The 19,903-nt window shown below is 32.1% G+C and overlaps 1 protein-coding gene across 4 annotated transcripts in view; it reads right to left on the bottom strand.

Moving 5' to 3' along the window:
- Positions 1-19,887, bottom strand: part of LOC139524735 (engulfment and cell motility protein 1-like) — a 38,721-nt gene extending 18,834 nt beyond the window's left edge. For 2 of the 4 annotated variants that reach the window (XM_071319783.1, XM_071319785.1), the window contains exons 1-9: positions 19,409-19,739; positions 18,351-18,391; positions 15,594-15,669; positions 13,582-13,632; positions 12,412-12,581; positions 8,702-8,801; positions 2,960-3,045; positions 2,626-2,697; positions 316-333 (exon numbers count right to left, since the gene is read on the bottom strand). In XM_071319783.1, coding sequence (XP_071175884.1) covers positions 316-333; positions 2,626-2,697; positions 2,960-3,045; positions 8,702-8,801; positions 12,412-12,581; positions 13,582-13,632; positions 15,594-15,669; positions 18,351-18,391; positions 19,409-19,567 — 773 coding nt within the window. In that variant the 5' untranslated portion in view covers positions 19,568-19,739. Of the gene's footprint in view, positions 1-315; positions 334-2,625; positions 2,698-2,959; positions 3,046-8,701; positions 8,802-12,411; positions 12,582-13,581; positions 13,633-15,593; positions 15,670-18,350; positions 18,392-19,408 lie in introns of all 4 variants that reach the window. The other 2 variants (XM_071319786.1, XM_071319784.1) reach the window with 2 other exon arrangements.
- Positions 19,888-19,903: the final 16 nt, after the last annotated feature.

Below are 19,903 nucleotides of genomic sequence, written 5' to 3'. Positions count from 1 at the left end.
ATTCCTTACCCATGCATAGTGCCAGTCTATTTTTAGGCTACTCGTTGATCGGGGTATTTCTTATACATGCACTTTACCACTCTATTTTTAGACTACCTTTGTTGCAGATTATATAGATACACATAATTTACTCTCAAAGCAATACGTTTTTGTCTCTATACCACACCTACATATGTTTTCTCAATGCAACCTATGGTCACCTGTCAATAATCTGACCTAGGACTAGAATATATATGATATACAAGGGTTTTGACAGGCAGCTAGTATTTTTTACCCATGTTAGACAAGCTAACAGCCAGAAAGAAATGTACAAACCTCTGTGCAAGAATAATTCTGAAACCATAAGGCTCATATATAAAAACCAAAATAAATGGAATTATCACGTACATCGGAATATTTTCATGTGTCTTATTTTCCTGGATATTTTTTTCAAAATAGAAATTCACCCAAGTAGAACATTCACTGTTCATTTGAATGTGTGGCACAAGACTGAAGACAGTGAATATTTGACTGTCCCATCTTAAGCCCAATCCCCAAACAAAACTAGACGCGAAAATAATCCAATATACGCTACTAGATTATTTAAAATCATGCTGGAAAATAAATACAAGAATAAAATAATTATAAACAAACAAAATGGAATTAATATAAAAGCATTCAATAAGCTAGTAATATCAATGAATAGATGTTTATTATATTAGAACAAAATAAGAGACTGAGACTAAGGAATGGAAGGATTTAAGATAATAATTAAAATTGAATGACATATTGAGGAAAGTTAAAAAATTAACAATGTATGTAATTCTAAAACCTTGAATATATTAAAGGTAAAAGTAAATATAAAATCATGCTTATCACTGAGATAAAAACATTAAGTCTTGAGTACTCTTTCAGTACCAAAAATAAAATTTTAATTGAAATTTATATGATCAAAAAGAGACATTAACCCCTAATATTTCTTAATTCCTAATAGTTTTCAATGGGACTAATAAATTTTCATTTTATTTTTCTGTTTGAAATTCAACAAGTTAAAAAAGAACCAGATGCTCCGCAGGGTGCAGCTTTATACGACCGCAGAGGTCGAATCCTGAACAGTTGGGGCAAGTATGGACACAACATTTAAGCTTGATACAGATCTGAATTTGGATTGTGATTAAATAGTTGACACAACATAGGTTTCTGACACAGAATGAATGTGGTCTAAGAACTTAAACTTAAAAACTTAAAAATTTTAAATTGGACATTTACCTATTAAGGTCCAATATCCGAAATCTAAATACATGGTTAGATTCAGCATATCATAGAACCCCAAGAATTCAACTTTTGATGAAATCAAATAATGTTCAATTTTAGACCCTTTAAACCTCAATGTGGACCAATTTGATAAAAATCTAAATACATGGTTAGATTCAGCATATTAAAGAACCCCATATATTCAATTTTTGTTGAAATCAAACAAAGTTTAATTTTGGACCCCGATTTGGACCAACTTGAAAACTGGGCCCATAATAAAAAATCTGAGTACATGTTTAGATTCAGCATATCAAAGAACCCCAAGAATTCAATTTTTGTTAAAATCAAACTAAGTTTAATTTTGGACCCTTTGGACCTTAATGTAGACCAATTTGAAAACAGGACCAAAAATTAAGAATCTAAATACACGGTTAGATTTGGCATATCAAAGAACCCCAAAATTCATTTTTTGATGAAATCAAACAAAGTTTAATTTTGGACCCTTTTGGACCCTAATTCCTAAACTGTTGGGACCAAAACTCCCAAAATCAATCCAAACCTTCCTTTTGTGGTCATAAACCTTGTGTTAAAATTTCATAGATTTCTATTTACTTTTACTAAAGTTATTGTGCAAAAACCAAGAAAAATGCTTATTTGGGACCTTTTTTTGGCCCCTAATTCCTAAACTGTTGGTTGGGACTAAAACTCCCAAAATCAATCCAAACCTTCCTTTTATGGTCATAAACCTTATATTAAAATTTCATAGATTTCTGATTACTTATACTAAAGTTATAGTGCAAAAACCAAATGTCTTTGGACGATGACGACGACGCCAACGTCATACCAATATACGACCAAAATATTTTCAATTTTTGCGGTTGTATAAAAAAAGCCGTTCATTAATCTTCTGAAAATATGACAGTAATTCCTGAAAGTTTACAATGTTTATTCATGTATGAACATCTTCCTTATACCCATATACATCTAGCCTTAAAACTGAAGAAGGAGTGGCATGATAAGAACCCTTATTTGGCCCTTGATATACCTTTCAAAATTATATCAATTTTATTGAAAAATGACCAGTTTGATATACATGATAATATTTCAGCCAAGGCCTAAACAAAGGAGAATGCCAAATAAATATTGGTATCTGACAAGCTAATATCTTATCAAAACCTGAAGGATCTTAATTGGCAGATTTATAATACTTTGAATTTTTTCAATTTTCAAGGGTAAAAAAACTCTTCTTTTCAGGAAGTTTGTTTGGAATCAAAGAAAAAGTTTGTAAAGGGTTTATATATAGCTATAATTTATTTATTCCAACACCAGAAAGACATTATATGAGCTCATAAGTAAGCTATTAATTAAACCAGTCCCTATCTGGTACACTACCTTTGTAAATGTGTCTGTATCTTTTCTGGAGTCATATGCTGCTCTATCACTGGATGTTTTGTAATGTCACTGCTGAAAAAAGTATTCAGAAAATATTTATATATATTTTGACTTAAATCATATATTTCAAAAAAACATTATGAATTCCTAGGGAAGATAGTAAAAACAACAAAATCATTGATTATCATTTTTCTAAAAAAAAGTTTCTTTGTCACTAATTTTTCAAAATAATAGACAAAAAATTTAATCAAAGCATTATAGCACTAGGAAAAGCATTTTCCATATATCTAAAGGTGTTTAAATCTAGATGTTTCTTTTAAACTGTTTCTCATACCAATGCAACACAACATTCTCCAGAATTTCTAAAGCTGACTGCAGTGGGCTGATTCCTGACTTTGGACTAATGATGCAATCTACTATCTGTCAAATAAATAATACACAAATTCAGAGTTCCAGTAAAATATAGTAGTTAAGAAAGCATTTCTTGAATAAATGCTAGAAAAATGTGATTGATTTGTTTAATTCTCAAACCCAACATTTGTCATTTCTAATTAACATTTTTTTCTCAAAAGGATACCGTCATATTAACTATTGACATTTTGTAACCAAGGATACAGGTGTCATTCAGTTTATCGAGAGAAATGATTGTGAAAGAATATCTAACGGTGGTCAAGTATTGCGAGACCATTGTGAAAGCTCTGGTACTGGATTGTGAAAGAAATCTAATCGAGAAGACATATATGAAATGTCAGTAAATAATCTAATTTTATTAATTAAACGGACAAATTTTCAACAAAATAAAACTGTCTGTCAAAATGTTTCAACAGTGTGCTGAGCATGTGAGAAAATCCAGTTTTAATAGTACATAGTTTTAACAAAACAACAAAAGGCAGATTGCTCCTCAACATTTCAATGTCATCAAAAATGTAAACATGATTTATTCACAAATTCGAATAACATAAACTATTTTTGTCCAAAAAGGGCATTCTATTTGAATGAATAAAATGGTTCACATAAGTTATTTTGTATAAACATCATCTGAAACTTGGTCAAAAAAAGAAATATTTACACAAAATTGACATTTTGGATCGTGAAAGATCATGTACAGCTTTTTGAAGACCGTGAAAGATCTGATGCTATGAAGACGTTCAAATTATTCTTCAATTATATGATAATTTATATTTGTTATTGGTACAGAAAATAAACTGTTATCACAGAGATATGTCTCGCCTTTTTGTAATTTTGATTATGCAAATGTTGAAATCAAAATAGCAATACTTTAACATCTTACACAAGTTATGAAAATATTCAAAGTCAACAAACTATGACTGAGTTACATGGCAACTATCTCCATGCAAATGAGATGTGCCAATGCTTATACAACTGCATACAAAATACCATCATGACAATTGACTTATCATAAGTTGTTCCCAAATCTAAATACAAACATTAACTAGTAAACTATAGAAAAGTTTCAAAATCAATAAGAGGAGGTGGGGCTATATAATCTCCATGGAAAAGATATTTGCAAATGATGATGTGCCAATGCTTATACAACTGAATACCAATTAACATTGACCTACCACTTATGGTTCCCCTTGAATTGACCTAATCACAAACTTATACATGATAACTCAGAAAAATTTTCAGAGTCAATAGACCATGACTAAGGGGGCGGAGCCAAATTATCTCAATGGAAATGAGATATGCCGATGCTTACAAAACTACATACCAGTATCATTGATCTACCACTTGTGGTTCCCCATAAACTGACCTAATCAAAAACTAATACATGTAAAATAAGCAAAAGTTTCAAAGTCAATAGACCATGACTAAGGGGGAGGAGCTAAATTATCTCCATGGAAATGAGGTATGCTGAATCCCGATGCTTACACAACTGTGTACCATACATCATTGACCTACCACTTGTGGTTCCCCATAAACTGACCCAATCACAAACTAATACATGTAAAATAAGCGAAAGTTTCGAAGTCAATAGACCATGACTGAGGGGGCAGGGTCATATAATCTCCATGGAAAGGAGATGTGCCAATGCTTATACAACTTCATACCAAATATGATTGACCTACCACTTGTGGTTCACCATAAACTAGACCTAATCACGCAAACTAATACATTGTGGACGCCGCAGCCGGCAACAGCATACCTATGTCTTGCATTTTGACTCCATCAAGGTGAGACAAAAACTAGATTGGCATGTCTGACACAGCTCTCTTTTGTTGCTGAATAGGGCTATAATCGTGCAATGACAGTGGATCTAAATATCTTATAATACCACACAGACTTAATAAATTATATCAATATCAATCGGTCCGTCCGTCCTTCATAACTTTTGTTTTCTTATACAAAAGACCAGCAGAATTGACTGACTTGTATATTTTGAAATGATTTAGTTATAATAAAAAAAAACTTATCTTTAATGAAAAGTAAAAACCCGAACATTATTGTTCTGCAGGCACGGTAGGAACTATATTCAAATTAGAGGCATAATGTATTAGTTTATTGATTAGTTGGTTTACTGAAATTTAATGACAAAATGAAACTATACCCAAACAAAATGTGTGCTATTTTTATGAAATTTATACTCTTAGTGTGAACCCAAAAAAGTACATGTATATATACAAAATAAATTTCATATGTTCCGACAATATACAAAATTATTTTGTATATATACATGTACTTTTTTGGGTTCACACTAAGAGTATAAATTTCATAAAAAAGCACCCATTTTGTTTGGGTATAGTTTCATTTTGTCATTAAATTTCAGTAAACCAACTTGTCGGAACATATAAAATTTATTTGTATGAGCTTTAGAAGCAGGACAAAAAGCAATGCTCCCAGAGCTTTTCTCCTGTTTTGTTGCGAGTCTAATTAAATTTTATATTATCCACCAATGTAAGTTTATTGTTAATATCCTGCAATTTACAATAAACAGGGATATTGTCACCAGTCCCTATAACCCCAACAAGGCCTGTCATTGTCTTACTACACCACCACAACAGACAGAGGCAAGCCCAGTAGGATCGATTTTGATGAAGGATTTGACACCAACAACTCAGACCTACTGCGCACACCACCACATACATCGCCTGTCAGCATAGAATCAAAAGAGGCAATGCAAGCAGCCATCTTAGCAGAACGGTCTGATACTCCGTAACAGCCACAACATTGCAGTCGGAGTATGATGAAAGCCAAACGACAGACAGACCTTAATCTGTAAATAGGTATATCAGTCCTCAATATCCAGACAGGATAGCTGGACCTTAAAAGCCACATCATCATTAACTTACCACTAGTGGTTCCCCATAAACTGACTTAATCACAAACTAATACATGATAACTAAGAAAAAATTTCAAAGTCAATAGACCATGACTGAGGGGGTGGGGCCAAATAATCTTCATGGAAATGAGATATGCCAACACTTATACAACTGCATACCAATTATCATTAACTTACTACTAGTGGTTCCCCATAAACTGACCTAATCACAAACTTATACATGATAACTAAGCAAAAGTTTCAAAGTCAATAGAGCATAACTGAGGGGGCGAGCCAAATAATCTCCATGGTAATGAGATGTTCCAAAACTAATACAACTGCATACCAAATATCTTTGACTTACTGCTAGTGGTTCACCATAAACTAGACCTTATCACAAACTAATACATTAATGACGCTGACGCCATCATTGTCGCCACCGGAAACAGCATGTCTACGTCTCGCTTTTTGACTCTGTCAAGCCAGACAAAAATTTTCTTATTTAAGAGGTTACTAAATTCGAAAATTTCATTTCTGCCTTTGAATACAGACATCAGAAGAATTGGGAACTATATGTCAGTGTGTATAGAATTAGTTCCTGATTTAGTGGTAAATTTAACATCTTTCTGTTGTGGAGGCTTGTACCTTTAGTAAGAATTGGAACAATTCCAATCTTTCCAAAAATGGTACATCAAACTTTCATTGTCATGCTTACAGTTATCTACCATTAACTACATGGACTACATTTAATTAAAGAATATCTTATATGTCTTCAAGTCTTTCTGAATATAGACCAGATGCTCCGCAGGGCGTAGCTTTATACGACCGCAGAGGTTGAACCCTGAACAGTTGGGGCAAGTATGGACACAACATTCAAGCTGGATTCAGCTCTAAATTTGGATTGTGATTAAATAGTTGACACAGTATAGGTTTCTGACACAGAATGAATGTGTTCTAATGAACTTAAATTTTTTCTTTTCTCTTAGAGCAATTCACTATGCTGTTGAATATTAATCCTCTCAAAAAAATGTTTGAAGAAATTTTCTTTTTTATTTATGAAATTTCAAATGAGAAAAATTGAACCCAATTTTTTTAATCACATCCCCCTTTCCCTTATTCCAAAACTAATCTCAATTAAAATTTCTAATGGAGTTTGCAACAATAAATACTCATTTAAATACATCATAAAATATTAAGATGTAAAAAAACTGCTTGTTATCACTGAATGGTAAAGATTATTTTAATTTATCAGTTGGTAGTAAAAAGTGAATATACATTGTATATTGTATATAACAAAGATTTAAGTTGATTCTGGACAAAGAAAGATAACTCCAATTAAAAAAAAAATCTTGCTATTGCACAATATTTTGCAATTAGATATTTCTTGCTTACTATTCTGGACAAAGAAAGATAACTCTAATTAAAAAAAAATTTGCTATTTCACAATATTGTGCAATTAGATATTTCTTGCCATTGCGCAATACTATGCAATTGAAAAGACTTGCTATTGCACAATACTTAATATAATAATTTTAGATCCTGATTTGGACCAACTTGAAAACTGGGCCCATAATAAAAAATCTAAGTACATTTTTGGATTCAGCATATCAAAGAACCCCAAGATTTCAATTTTTGTTAAAATCAAACTAAGTTTAATTTTGGACCCTTTGGACTTTAGTGTAGACCAATTTGAAAACAGGACCAAAAATGAAGAATCTACATACACAGTTAGATTTGGTACATCAAAGAACCCCATTTTTTCAATTTTTGATGAAATCAAACAAAGTTTAATTTTGGACCCCGATTTGGACCAACTTGAAAACTGGGCCAATAATCAAGAATCTAAGTACATTTTTAGATTCAGCATATCAAAGAACCTAACTGATTCATTTTTTGTCAAAATCAATCTAAGTTTAATTTTGGACCCTTTGGACCTTAATGTAGACAAATTAGAAAACGGGACCAAAAGTTAAGAATCTACATACACAGTCATGACAGTTAGATTCAGCATATCAAAGAACCCCAATTATTCAATTTTGATGAAATCAAACAAAGTTTAATTTTGGACCCTTTGGGCCCCTTATTCTGTTGGGACCAAAACTCCCAAAATCAATACCAACCTTCCTTTTATGGTCATAAACCTTGTATTTAAATTTCATAGATTTCTATTTACTTATACTAACGTTATGGTGCGAAAACCAAGAAAAATGCTTATTTGGGTCCCTTTTTGGCCCCTAATTCCTAAACTGTTGGGACCTTAACTCCAAAAATCAATACCAACCTTCCTTTTGTAGTCATTAACATTGTGTTTAAATTTCATCGATTTCTATTTACTTAAACTAAAGTTATTGTGCGAAAACCAAGAATAATGCTTATTTGGGCCCTTTTTTGGCCCCTAATTCTTAAACTGTTGAAACCAAAACTCCCAAAATCAATCCCAACCGTTCTTTTGTGGTCATAAACCTTGTGTCAAAATTTCATAGATTTCTATTAACTTAAACTAAAGTTATAGTGCGAAAACCAAGAAAATGCTTATTTGGGCCCTTTTTGGCCCCTAATTCCTAAAATGTTGGGACCAAAACTCCCAAAATCAATACCAACCTTCCTTTTGTGGTCATAAACCTTGTGTTAAAATTTCATAGATTTCCATTCACTTTTACTAAAGTTAGAGTGCGAAAACTAAAAGTATTCGGACGACGACGACGAAGGCGACGACGACGACGACGCCAACGTGATAGCAATATACGACGAAAATTTTTTCAAATTTTGCGGTCGTATAAAAATTAAATTACCCACCCTTTTAGTAAAATCTGGCACTATTATATCCCAGTCAACAACACCATGTTCCATTAAGGCCATAAAAGACTTCAGCTGATATGCCATTGGATCTCCTTGGCTGGAATATAAATATTTTTTTAAAAATTGTAGTTACATTTGTATTATTTAAAAATATAGAAATAATGGAAAACTTCACTTGTACTGTCATAACACTGTACCAGGTAGGCTGCTTATGTTCTGAAGCCACAGTTAGAGCTGATGTTCAATGACTCCATTTACACCAAAAAAAACCAGCTAACTCATTCATAACAAGAATGTGTCCTCAGTACACGAATGCCCCACTCGCACTATCATTTTCTATGTTCAGTGGACCGTGAAATTGGGGTAAAATCTCTAATTTGGCATTAAAATTAGAAAGATCATATCATAGGGAACATGTGTACCAAGTTTGAAGTCGATTGGACTTCAACTTCATCAAAAACTACCTCGACCAAAAACTTTAACCTGAAGCGGGACGGACGGACGAACGAACGGACGGACGGACGGACGCACAGACCAGAAAACATAATGCCCCTCTACTATCGTAGGTGGGGCATAAAAATGTCATATTAGAATGTTACATTAACTGTAGGCAGCAACGATTTGTTTCCTCTGTATGCTATTTTGATAGTATAATGCAAATGTTAAAATTTTAACTTGTAAACTATGTCTGGGTTTGAAAGTCAATAGACATTGGCTGAGGGGCAGGTTAATATTAACTCCATGGAAATTAGATGTATCAATGCTGAAACAACTGCCAATCAATTATTATTGACTTACCCTAAATGGTTCCTTTCTAACTGACTTAATCACAGTTTTTAACATGTAGGCTAAATATGATTGATTCATTAATTGTTGTTTGCATAATCCCCAGGAACAAATTTTCAGGATGAGAACAAATTAACAATTAATTCAACAAAGAAGGTTCTCTATGGTAGGAATTTTTACTGCAACAATTATGGATGTCCCAACCAAGGTACTGGAAATAGCATGCCTTTACCTCCTAGAATTCTTTGATACAACACAATACAGTACACCCAAGGAGTTTGTAATCCCAAACTCCATACTCCGATATTTTTCCTGGTGTAACACCAGGAAACTCCGACATCCCTCCCAAAATTCTCGGAGAAATTTGGGAGTATTCCCTCCGACTTCCGCGTAAATCCGCTACCTTTTGTTTATTGTATTAGCGACATCTCTCCCAGTCTGGTGTGACGCGGTGTGACACCAGGTAATTAATTGCCCTAATCCGTCTGATCTATGCCGGCACGCGACAGTCAAGGTATGTGAGATTTCTAATGTAATTAAACAATTGTATTTCCTGTCTTTTGATTATCAGGTTATATCTGATTGCTTGAAACAAATGAAAGATTAAAATAAAAAGCAAAACGTTGTTGTTAATTCCTCAAATTACTCTGTACATTTTAATCAAGTTTTTAAACAACTATATTTGATTTTGACTTCCGTTTTTTTATCAGTAAATAAATATTTAATTTACTGAAAGAGATATAATTGTGCAACAATAAACGGAGACTAACGCTGAATAAATGAGGGCAGTTTAAAGAAAAATTACACGTCTCAAAGTTTTTTATACTACAAGTAAAAAAGAAAATATTATTCCTTATCTGTTATGCTAATAATTCTACGCCATTTCCATTTTACGATTACAAAATAAAAGTTTTAAAATCCAAAACGTTGTTGTTAATGCTTTCAATTGCATTAAAGTTTTATAAAAAAAATCTATACTTGATTATGACCTCGTTTTTTATTTATCGGTAATTGATATAACTTACGAAAAGAGACATACTTGCGTGAAAATAAACGGAAACTAACGCTGAAGGTATAAAATGTGAGCAGTGAGTTTAAAGAAAATTACGTGTCTTAAAACTTGTATATGCAAGTAAAAAAGAAAATACTATTCACCATTCGTTATGCTTAATAAGTCTACGGCATTTTCTCTTCACGATTAGCATTACTTTAGGATATAATACATTTCGGCTACAACAGGAATACTTCTATAGCTGCATCAACTCGTCGTTGCATAATATTCATTTACGCACAATGAATGTAAACCTTTGTGTTGTATTTAGAACAGTTATCTTTAAATATTTTTAAAACAATTAATTGCCGTGGGAAGACGACACGCATCTCAGTGATCAACAGTGCGTGGTTGAACTTGAACTTGACTTCGCTCACAATATTGAATGCTAAAAATAGTGACATCAATTTTGTCCACGAGATTTTTATTTGGCGGGAAATAGTATCATGAAACAGTAAACTCAGGTGACCTTTCTGGATAACCGTGGGAAAATTCATGTAATGATTGACATTTGTGTGCGTTAAGATTGAGGCTCTAGAAGGTCCTTTTACAATTGATTAACCGGATTCTAAATTTTATTCCTTTTCTGAATAAACGAACATCAGCCTTTTATTTATACGTTTCTCAGTCAACAGAGGACATAAACCTGGACATTATTTATACTTCCATAGTCAACACTATACATTAATGGTAGATGAAAACCGGATGCATGTCGTTCAGTTCCTGATGGGCGTTGGTAGAGATCCTCTGTGAAAATGTGTCGATCGTAAAAATCCGATCCACATTTTTTTTACATATTTCTTTCTTGTACGATATAATTTCATTTTAATATTCTATAGTATAAATTGTTGAAATACTTCTTTTTATATTTCGCTGAGGACTTTTAACAGCAGTAAAATACGGATTGCGCCAATCCAATTTTATTTTAAATAATAAAAGATCAATAACAGATCATAACAGATAAAAAACACATGATTTTATTTCTTCATATAATTAAATAAGGTTGTGATTATTGTGTTGTGTCTGGGCGGGGAATTATCTCAGTATTTATGAATATAGGGCTGCCACATTGCATACAAAACTATTTGTCACTTTACAGTTTCTTTTTTAAATTCAAATATTTCAAGTCGGTAATCTACCGAGGTAGTGAAACATAATATTTTACATTTCAAAATAAATTGAAAGTAACAGAGTTCACTTGTTGGTCCGATAAATTAACTCTAGGGTTTGATTTAGATTGGACAAATTACCGTAAAAACAACATTTTGTTTTAAGCCAGTTGATATTAATTATATAATATTGAACTATTAATGAACCGGATATTCACTGAGTAGGTCATAAAAGGTTCTAATTGTGGTAAAATCATCTTTGTTGAAACTTTGTTGAAAAAACAAAAATTATGACCTGATCGGACTATAATGAAAATACTAAATAAGTGTTTTATTCGTATTTTTATACGTTTTTATGTTTTATTTAATATGAGAATGACATGGGCATATACATACAAGAATAATTATCTTATTTTAAATAAAAATGTCACACTTTTATCTGACAATGAATGGACATTTAAATAACGTATTTTAAAGCACACAGGTGCAATCAAGATCGATTAAATGTACAAAGGTAATAAATCTGGCTAATCCGATTATGTTGTCACGCGTCATTAATTTTCAGTTCATCCGATGGGCAATAAACCAATTAACAGCCACGCGGTGTTGGGAGAGAATCTTTGGAGGAAATTAGGAGTAGAATCCGTGATTCGCGGTGTCACACCGCTACACTCGGAAATCGGTGATAAAAGTTCGCGATTACAAACTCTCTGGGCGTACTGTATGTTAATAGTTTTGTAACTGCCATAGATTTGACTTACCTTTTTCCATCGATGACATACTTTATAATCAGCATATGACCTTGCATGTTGATGAACTCATGAGCAAATGTACTATCTGTAGCTAGTTTCTGTAGTCTTTTTAAAGATTCTAATCTCAATTCCGCATTAGGACCTGTTAAGTTTGCATATAAATCTCTGGCACTTTTTTCCTTTAGAAAAAAAATTACACACTTTATAAATGCTTTAAAATAGAAAATTAAAAAAATGTGAATCTAACATCCTAAAACAAGGAGCTGACCAGGTTTGAATAAATTGGCAGGAAACAATTAATCAAAGTGCTGGATAGCACATCTGAAAAGTTTGCAACTGTAGATGTGTATTATTTCAAATAGGTTATAGATGTGTATTATTTCAAATATGTATTTAATCACAGCTTTGATATTTTTAACTAAACCATTGTCTCTTCAGGAATTATAAAAAAATAGTTTTTTCATGTTTGTCACATAAAATTGTAATATTTTCTATTGCAACCTTAAACTGTAGACCTGAAATAATGAAATATATACAGAAAGCTCTGTTAATTTCTTTATGTGCCCATGCCATGTCAAGGGCCTGTGATTTTAGTATTTTTTTCTTGATTGAGGTCTTTTATATTTGTTTTTAGTCAATTGTATTGTTCCTGATTAACCCATTAAAAAGCCGGTTTGAGGCCAATGCCTTAAAAAAGTGTTGCTATAGCAAACTTTCTAGAAATATATGTCTTTTCAGAATCTATAGGATTATGGGTAATCTCATTGTTCGTACAACAAAATGAATATAACGTCATGTCATTGGTTGAATTTCAATTGGTTAGAACATTTTTAACCATTCACAACGTTTTGGTGTATGCTTTTAAAAATACTACCCAGAATGCATTAGAATCTGAAAGGGCAAATTTTACAAATAAACAACCAACAAATATAGACATTGAGAAAACAATTATTTCAAAAGGTTTGTCCATTTTTGTTTTAACTTATATGATCTTAAAATGAATAAGTTTTAATATGTATATGCATGTATTAAGTATCATTTATGATGAAGAGAGTATTTGTCTTTTGTCAATCTGGTTCATTAAATCTGGTTCTTATTTTAGGTCAAGCACAAAAGCATCTGATGACTATAATGTAGTATAAAGATATAAATACAATTAAAATGAAAATTTAAACTTACAGGTGACCAAGTTAAACTTAAAACATTGCCGTTCTGTAGTTCTATACGGTTCTGAAAATAAAATAAACATATATATAAATCTAGTGTATCATGCGATTTTCCTCAAAAATAAAGATAGGTAAATTGTTTAAAGATGAATCAGGCTTTCTTTTCACTCTTTAAAATTGTTTCATATTATGTCATGCAGGGACCCTTTAATGTATTCAACAGTTTCATTCATTGTTGAACACCATTAATCACCAACAGACCAATAGATGACCATAGATCCTTGTCTTTTGATCCTTGGAAACTGAGTATACCTAATTCCAATTTCTTGGAAAAACAACCACACAAAAATTAGCTAATCTTTTAATTATTAGTAAAACCTATTTGTTTCTATGTTCAACCTGCAATATTTAAAAAATAAAAGAAAATTTGGAATTTAAAAAGCCAATAAAAAAATCATTTATTACACAAAATTTACATTGTTAAGAAATTTTTTTGCAAAAAAAGTATTCATATATAACTTAGATCATTCTTCCTGCTTAACCTCAGTCCCAATAACCAAAGCTTGTAAAATTGCTGTCAACATTGTTAAATCATCTCTACTAAGGCCAACAGCATTCATATAACTAAAATTTACAAAATTAAGCTCTAGGCCTGTAGATTCGAAAGTTTATCTTGAAGACTGTAAGATCAAGAAAATTTGCTTCTTACAATAATTCCAAAGTTCTCATGCATACCGGTTTAGTGATATATTTAAATATCAAATTTCGCTTAACTAAACTTCTGTACAGCAAACTTAAAATTCCCTCATAAAAATCTAATTACTTACTGTACAACTCTACTACAAATATTAGTACATAAAATACAAAAATTCCATTAATTAATCTTAAAATTGAGAATGGAAATAGGGAATTTGTCAAAGAGACAACAACCCGACCAAAGAGTAGAAAAACAGCTGGATCCACCAATGGGTCTTCAACACAGCAAGAAAATCTGGCACCTGACAGGAGGCGGCTTCAGCTGGCTTCTATACAATAAACGGTTATTGTTTTTTTGATAATTTTGATTATGCAAATGTTGACATTAAAAAGCAATACCATATTTCATTAGTTAGGCAAATATTCAAAGTCAACGAACCATGACTGAGGTACATGGCTAAACAATCTCCATGTAAATGAGATGTGCCAATGCTAATACAACTGCATACCAAATATCATTGACTTATTATAAGTTGTTCCCTTGAAATAAACCTAAACACAAACATTAACTTGTAAACTATGTAAAAGTGTCAAAGTCAATGAACCATGAAGAGGGGGTGGAGCTATAAAATCTCCATGGAAACAATACTTAAACATGTTGTAAATGCCAATAAATTTGCATACCAAATATCATTGACGTAACATTAGCAGTTCATCTTAAACTGATCTAATCACAAACTAATACATGTAAACTAAGCAAAAGTTTCAAGTCGATAGACCTTGACTGGGGTATTCTCAAAGGAAAGGAAATGTGCTAATGGTTATACAACTGAATACCAATAAACATTGGCCTACCACAAATGGTTCCCCTTTAACTGACCTAATCTCAAACTACTACATGTTCACTAAGCAAAATTTTCAAAGTCAATAGACCATGACTATGGGGGTGCAGTCAAATAATCTCCATGGAAAATGAGATGTGCCAATGCTCTTACAACTGCATACCAAATATGATTGACCTACAACTTGTCGTTCACCACAAACTATACCTTATCACAAACTAATATATTGTTGACACCGCCGTCGTTGCAACCGGAAACACTGCATACCTGTCTTGTTTTTTTTAACTCTGTCAAGCGAGACAAAAATGTGTACTAGTTCAGTGAAAATGGATGTCAAACTAAACTTCAAAACATATAAATAAACTAAAATTAAAAATCACAGAAGACTTGCATGATGGTCAGTTGTTTAAGATAAGCAATGATAAATGCATTTTCTAAACTATAAATAGTGACAAATAAGCCAATCTATATCTAATTGTGTAGATACCCTTTCTGTGATATAAACTTGTCTGTTTGGTTCTGTAAACTGTAATGCATAATCTGCTGCATTTGCCAAGTCCCATCTGTAATACACCATAAATTTTAAAATGTCTTATATTGTATAACAACAAAAAACTAAATAAACTGTATGTTGTACAACAGCAATAAACTCAATATACTGTACATGTATATAGTAAAATATTGATTGATGGCATATTGCTTCAAACTTCAAAGGTAAATAATATATATATATACCTTTACAGGGTGATGAAATTTCTTTCAATTCAGTATTTATACCCTGATTTAAAGTCATATGAAACTTCAAATTAAAAAAAATGAAGCATATGTTTTTATAACTAAATAGCTAGTTGTTATTATAAAACTTATGTACATATACTTTTTCTCAAGAAAATTCTCTAATTTGTCAAAATTTAGAAGATTTTTTTTTTTTAATTGTTTGCTTCCAGAAAAAAAAATTGCCAATACTTTTCCCATTTGCAGTGAATTCAGCGTGACCTTTCTCCTAAAAATTCGGTGATTGCAGTACGCATTTATTTGTCATCAAAATGTGCTCAATATCCATGCTTCTGAGTTGATTGTTTACAAAGATGAAAATGGGTAAACTTCTGCAAAACACGACAATGAATTAGCTGCCATATTTTCACATCATAACAGACTGAGAATTTTTTTTTTTGACGATTTAAGATATGGATGCATAAAAAATGTTAAAATTGTGCACAGAAGACTAAGTTTATGATATATACATGTATTGGTTCAAGAATTGGATAAACATTATTTTTCAACAGTCACTCGTTTCATATGACTTTAATGAGAATAAATTGCTTTGCCGGGCGCAGCTAGACAAGATTGCAGATGTCCAACTCTAACAGTTGGGGAAAAAATGGACAAAATATGCATGCTTGATACAGGTCTGAATTTGGATTGTAATGAAATATTTGACACCTTTTAGGTTTCTGACACAGAATAAATGTTGTCAAAGAACTTGAAATTGGTTAAAAGATTTCAATTTGTAATCAATTGAAGAATTTTTACATTTGTGCAATACACTGTGCTTTTGCACAATACTAAGTATATTTGTTCCTCGACTATTGGAAAAATTAATAATTTCTTATAGCTTGAGGGAAAAAATCTGAACAATTTTGGTACTTACCCCCAAAAATGAATCCCAACCTTCAACTATCTTGTGGCATTGAACCTTGTGGTACAATTTCAGAGCAATCAAAATATTATACACAAGTTAATGTCCTTCAACTAGAAAAATGCTTGTTTTTGGGCCCCTTCTTTGCCTCAAATTCCAAAATGGTAAGGCCCATCACCCAAAAATACATTCCCAACTTTCCTTTTGTGGTATTGAACCTTTTGATAAATTTCATAGAGAACCAATCACTTCAAATAAATAAGTCTAAAAACCAAATGTCTTCAGACGACGCAGACAACTACATCATAGCATTATTTGAACACAAAAATAAACTTGCAGTTGTATGAAAAAGCAATAACCAATTTTGTCATCAAAAATCCTGTTCAAAATAGCACATAACTTTTTGAAATTATGCAACAAGATAACGAAGAAGAAATGAAAACATACACAACTACACCTGATGTATAGCATACCTTGCTTTGTACTAAACCATGGTACTGAGCCAGATTTTAAATGTTCTACAGTACATTGTAGCTCACAGGGCAATAGACAAATTTACCTAATGTATAGCATACTTTGCTTTGTACTAGACCATCATACTGAGCCTGATTTTAAATGTTCTAGCTCACAGGGTAATATTATAGACATATTATCCTCCCTACACATATTATTCTCACTCTGAGTCACCTACAACTGTAGTCTTTGCTCTAACTCCTAAATACAACATGCCTGGAGAAAAGCATGTCACTTATTATAATGTCTTTAAATGGAACTGGTAGTAGATTGACCTCCCAATCTCTTGCCATCACATGTAGTATATATACATGTACACATGGAGAAAATATCATATTTTAGGCAATACAATTTTTTTTCATTAGATCATAGAGCAGATTTGCTGACTGACCAGAGCCTAGAAATGCTGAATCTATTTTATAAAATGTAAGTGAAAAAGGCAATATGAGTTGATGATTTGATCTTCCATTATACATTTAACTTTATAAAAGAAACATCATAGGATTTTATTTGCAAACTTATGACTTTTTATAAACTGACTAATATGATCATGTTAAACCATCTATATAATGTATATCTTTATCATCATTAGAACTGATTAAACATCCATGACAAAAATGAACACTATTTTAATTAGCAGGCTATATATACAGTCATTCTGACAGGGGTATTACTTGTACAAGTCATCTTTATTTACTTGAAGAAGTAAAACAAAATTATACTTATCATTTTTGAACCATTGGTTATAATTTTATATTTAATTACAGGGTCTTTTGTTTACAACCCTTTCGTTATCATAATAAAGAATCCAAAACCTGAGGAGTGTTTTATTTGTGTTTAAAGCCAAGAAAACCACTCGACAACACATGTACAAGTTAATAATAATCTTTGATAATCTCCCCTAAATTTTCTCAAAAAGTGAATTATTTTTACAATCCACCAAAAATTCTCAAGTTTTAAGATGTAAAAACATGCATTTAATAATTTTCCCCTGCTCAAGTCAAGGCCTTCAAATATTGCTCCTTGGGGTTTGTAAATGAGCTTACAGACAAATGGGACTTTGAAGTAGTGCCCCTGACTGACAGTACTTACTCTGATGCAATGTCTTGAATGATGGCAGCCAGTGGTCTATTCTGTAAAATTAAGTATATATAAAGTATTAAATAAAAGTTAATTTGCAAACTGTCCAAAGCTTATTTATAATTACAAACTGGCAATAAAAAATGATAAATGATCTATTATTATTACTATAAACTGGACCCCTCTTGTGTTCACTTCTCGCTACACTGACAACAGGTATGGCCTAAATCCTGTCGTCAGAATTCTGACCACAGGATTTAATAATTCGAAGAGACTAGTACATCATGTGCTTTGTTTGATTATGTATATACTGATAGCAAATCAAAGAGAAATTAGCACATTTATAACCCTACTGAGTTCTTAAGGGAATGAAAGATACCAGCTCAGTTTGCCGGTCAAGAACATGTTAACACGCCCATTGGTCATTTATCTGCGCTACCACCATGGGGTTAATTAACAGATACTTGTTTATTTTGCGGCATCGCTGTATTAACATTTGAGGTCAATTTCCTATCACCTTAATTGGCCAATTTTATTAGCGAATCGCCAGTCTGCACCAAAAACTGTTTCAACTACTAGCCCGAAGACCAATATCCTGACATTTTTCTTATTGGTCCAAACAAAATTTTGCAAAAACTTACTAGTCCGAATGAAATTTTACTAGTCTGGGGCATCGGACTAGTGGCTAACCGTGCAGACTGAGCGAATCGTTGAATTTGTACGACTCGTCCAATTAATGCCAATAGCTCCAACCCGTTCCTTCAGTGCGAACCTATAGATAAAACGGCGGACCAGTTTAGTCATTTCTAGTGAATAAGCAACTGAAAGCAAATACATCATACTACATGAATGGCATGTATGGCATGTACATGTGAACGACTTGATTTTGCTTTTCACGGTCAAGCAAAGCAAGTGACAGAGTGGAAAGCAACTATTTTAACAACCTAGTCGCGTGCTAGTGTGAGCCCTAGAAATTGCAATTCTGAAAAGCATGAAAACCCATGCGACAAAGATAATCATAAATCAAATTTAATTTAGATCTCATTTGACCCTAGCAGCTGTTTACAAACCTGATCAATTCCTCTCAATAATGGAAGTTTTCCATCTGCTGTAATGGCTATTTTCTTGACATTATCTTGTTGACTCCTAGAGCTTGTGGTTGATAGAGTGGAGGCCCTGTTTGGACTCAATACTTTAGTTGTTCTGAGACTGAGATCTGATTGAGACATTTTAACCTTGGCTTTGGTAGGAAAAAATAGGAATTCTGTTAAATTAAAATGTCTGTATGTAAACTGTTGTTCAATCAATCACATGATGAAATTGTCATTTGAAACAGACATCTTCTTCCTTTTTTCTGAAGCAGCTTCCTTGTTTATTATTTTAATACCTAAAACATGACTTGACAGACCAAGACACAAATGCCTAATTTTAATTAAAATTTTACCAACTGCTAGATAATTTTATACTGATGTACCGATGAAAAATTAATTAAAATAAATCTGATATATTTGTGGGAAAATATATTACTTTATTTCCTTATAAAGTTTTTATTTCATATTAAGCTC

The sequence above is a fragment of the Mytilus edulis genome, chromosome 5, assembly GCF_963676685.1.
Source record: "Mytilus edulis chromosome 5, xbMytEdul2.2, whole genome shotgun sequence".
Taxonomy (NCBI): Eukaryota; Metazoa; Mollusca; class Bivalvia; order Mytilida; family Mytilidae; genus Mytilus; species Mytilus edulis.
This window is presented reverse-complemented; position numbering and strand designations above follow the sequence as displayed.